The sequence below is a fragment of the Anneissia japonica genome, unplaced genomic scaffold (genome assembly GCF_011630105.1).
Source record: "Anneissia japonica isolate Jap-2015-1 unplaced genomic scaffold, ASM1163010v1 scaffold287758_len931624_cov196, whole genome shotgun sequence".
Taxonomy (NCBI): Eukaryota; Metazoa; Echinodermata; class Crinoidea; order Comatulida; family Comatulidae; genus Anneissia; species Anneissia japonica.
In genome coordinates, this window is record NW_022722245.1 from 809,483 (window position 1) to 812,709 (window position 3,227).

The following is a 3,227-nucleotide window of genomic DNA, read 5'->3' on the forward strand; positions in this document are numbered from 1 at the left end:
TTTAACATAGATTAAAAATATGTTACGCCTTACTTATTTTTAATCTCTGGTCTTTTTAATTAATTTTTTTTTTTTTTATTGAAAATTCCGTAGTGCAGAGTAAATTTATCAAAACCCATTAGGTTTACAGTAATATGAAAAAAAAATTTAGTTTATACAGAAATAGTATCTAAAATGATCTCAGTTTCCAAAGTTAAAGCAAAAGATCTAATCTAAACACACAATATTAGGCAGGATGTATTTGTTTTGAAAAGAACCCACTCTTTTGTGAAATTAAAAGGTTTATAGGTGAAAATTGTAAATTTAAAAATAAGTTTTATTTTTTCCTTTGAACTGAGATCAATATGTGATTTTTTAAAATTTCTTTAAAAGCATTTGTTTTTTAACAATTACAGCAGATGCAAATAATGTTCTGAGAGATAATCGAAAAACAATGGCCATTGAATAACATTTTTTGATAGTAGAAATAAAAGTTTTAAAAACATTATTTCACTAACAAAGAAGAGGAATGACATACAGTATACAGTACTTCAACTTCAAAAATATGCAATTCATAGATAACCACAAACTTCACTTTTGTTAAATATCAAATTAATTAACTTTACATGTTATAAACAATGCAAATAAACAGTAGTTAAAGCATGTGGATCAATTGTGTGTTTGAATCAGAAGTTCATGTATGGGAAAAGGGAGAGGCTTACTTTCTCGCAAACTTAGCAGTAAATTGTCTGCTTAGAGTTTATTCAAAGAAGTATTGCTTTTAGTAAACTGAATAAATTAGGAATACATTTATTTAAGCAACTAATTTAGTTGCATACTTGGTTTTTACTCATCACTAACTAAATCCAAGTGCCTACTAATGGCTTAAAATTATATATAGTTATGTATGGCAATTATGCTAAGAATTAAAATGGTGTGCGATTGTGAGGGTAGGGTGATTATGGTAGGAGTAAGTGGTATTGCTAATTCCCACAATCATCCAAAAACACACTGTACAAAATCAAACAATTCAATTATGATTGACTGACTTGGTATATCAATAATTATGATTGTAGAAATCTCTTTTTTTTTTTTTTTTAAATAATTTGATGTTCATACTAACCCATGTGGGGTTTACCAATACACAGATTGAATTTCTGGGAAATTGTGATCCCGCTTCCGTGAAATCGGCCACAAGTAAATTATTTTAGTATTAATAAATGCATGATTTATGTTGATTTATTGATTATGTTGTTGCTATTTTTTAACATTTAAATGGAAAAAAAAAAATAAAAAGTGTAATTCGTGGCTTTTTATTTATCTTTGAATATTTTATCATTGAATATTAATTCTTGCAAAAAGTAAAATGTAAATGGCAATTTGTTTGATGTTAGATTCCTTTTAAAACTAAATTATTTAAGATAAAAAAATGCATATATTTAATACAGAATTTGATTATTGGGGCCATTTTTACCTACCTGTCATATGGGGCCATTTTTACTGGGGCCATTTTTTCTGGGGCCATTTTTTCCAGGGCCATATTTTCCGGGGCCATATTTTCCGGGGCCATTTTTTCCGGGGCCATTCTTACCGTACACTATCATAGTATACAGCTTTATGTAAAAGCCTTCAGATCAAGGTACCTTTTTTGGCTTTTGTTTTGCCCTTGCTACCATCATGAGTAGTCTTGTCTTCTGGTTTATCTTCTAGTGTGTATGACCTTGAAGCCATTTTTACAAGTGTTATCAGCTGGTTGTACAGGAGCTCAACAATTGCATGTATCACCTGGCTCTTCAACTTTTCAGCATGAATTCTAAAAAAATAAAAAATTGCAGAATATAAATATATAAAATTTACAGAGCTGGGTTGTTGGTACCATGAAGGCCACCATGAGCCAAGAGCACATCACAAGATGCGTGTGACCTATGACCTAGGATTTGAGTGAAATGTGCTCATAGGGATAGTCAGTAGTATTTGTTAAAGATAATGAAAAAACAATAAGCAACAATAATTTTAAAACATATTTTCCAGAAAATTTATTAAACGTAGAAAGTCTTACTCAGTGGTGATAGCAAGGATTTGCAGTAATCGCAAGCTAGCAACCTGTACAATGGTGGAGAGTTCAGACATGCAAGCATCAGAAGAAGACAATGGTCTCAGACTAGACGAATGTTGAATGCACAGCTGCGAAAGGATTGTAAGAACGCCACTGCCAACAGCAACAGTGACATCATCAGGTTGATAATGAACACTAAGAGCACAAAGTGTTAGCAGCACTTGTCTCTGGCGGGCACCTGAAATTAAAATAATTGCCAAAATCGAAAAAAATAAAACAAAATAAATTTTGAAATTAAATTGGCCATTTTGGATCATCACAATAGTTATTCACTTTGAATTAAAAATTTTATCGAAAAAAACTCATTTACTATAGTTACAATACGTTCTACGAAACAGGAAATGGAAGGCACTGGACGTGTGTCTAGTTTTTCCGGTTTTAGCTAATAAATATGCATAATTGATGCTTAGCATATGACCTTTGACACCGACAAGTTGGTTTGTGTAAACAATTGCGAGCGAGTGTCAGGCCTCTCTGAGGGCCTAAAAGAAGAAAGATGCATAAAGACGGAACTAGAAGAAAATACTGATAATGATACTTTTGAAATATAAGATTTCAATGGAAGTTTTAAATGCTAATAATGCAACATTTTTGCTTGATGGGTGAGTTTACAAAATATGACTGGACTTGGCTCTAGCATAGGCTAGCCTCTATTAGTATTATAAGAGAGGGCCGTCCATGCTGCTGTTGTTGTGTCCAGCCCAGGGATCAGCCTAGCCTGCATCAAAAATTTTCTATAGAATTCTATAAAAGAAATTCTATAGATTTTCTATATAGTATTCTATAGATTATCTATAGAAAATTTTATATAAGTTCTATAGAATATTTCAAACAAATTCTATAGAAAATATATAAAAATATTCTATACAATCTCTAAAGGATTACTATACAATTTCTAAATGATTTCTATACAATTTCTAAAGGATTTCTATACAATTTCTAAAGAAAAGTGGCTTAATTCTCTATAAGAATCTATAGAAATTAAAAGCATTTCTATAGAAAACAACAAGTGTTTCTATAGAGAGTAATGCTGTTATAATTTCTTTTCTATAGAAAACTATTATTTTCTATAGAAATTGACAATACTTCTATAGAAAAGAACAGCATTTCTATAGAAATTATTGCAGATATA

General features: G+C 30.5%; 1 protein-coding gene across 1 annotated transcript in view; it reads right to left on the reverse strand.

Moving 5' to 3' along the window:
- The window catches only part of LOC117111791 (probable E3 ubiquitin-protein ligase HERC1), a gene marked incomplete in the record, with an annotated part of 172,277 nt that overhangs the window by 150,636 nt on the left and 18,414 nt on the right, over nt 1-3,227 (reverse strand). The window contains 2 exon segments of the mRNA XM_033254783.1: nt 1,623-1,792; nt 2,039-2,273. Of these exon segments, the coding sequence (XP_033110674.1) occupies nt 1,623-1,792; nt 2,039-2,109 (241 nt within the window).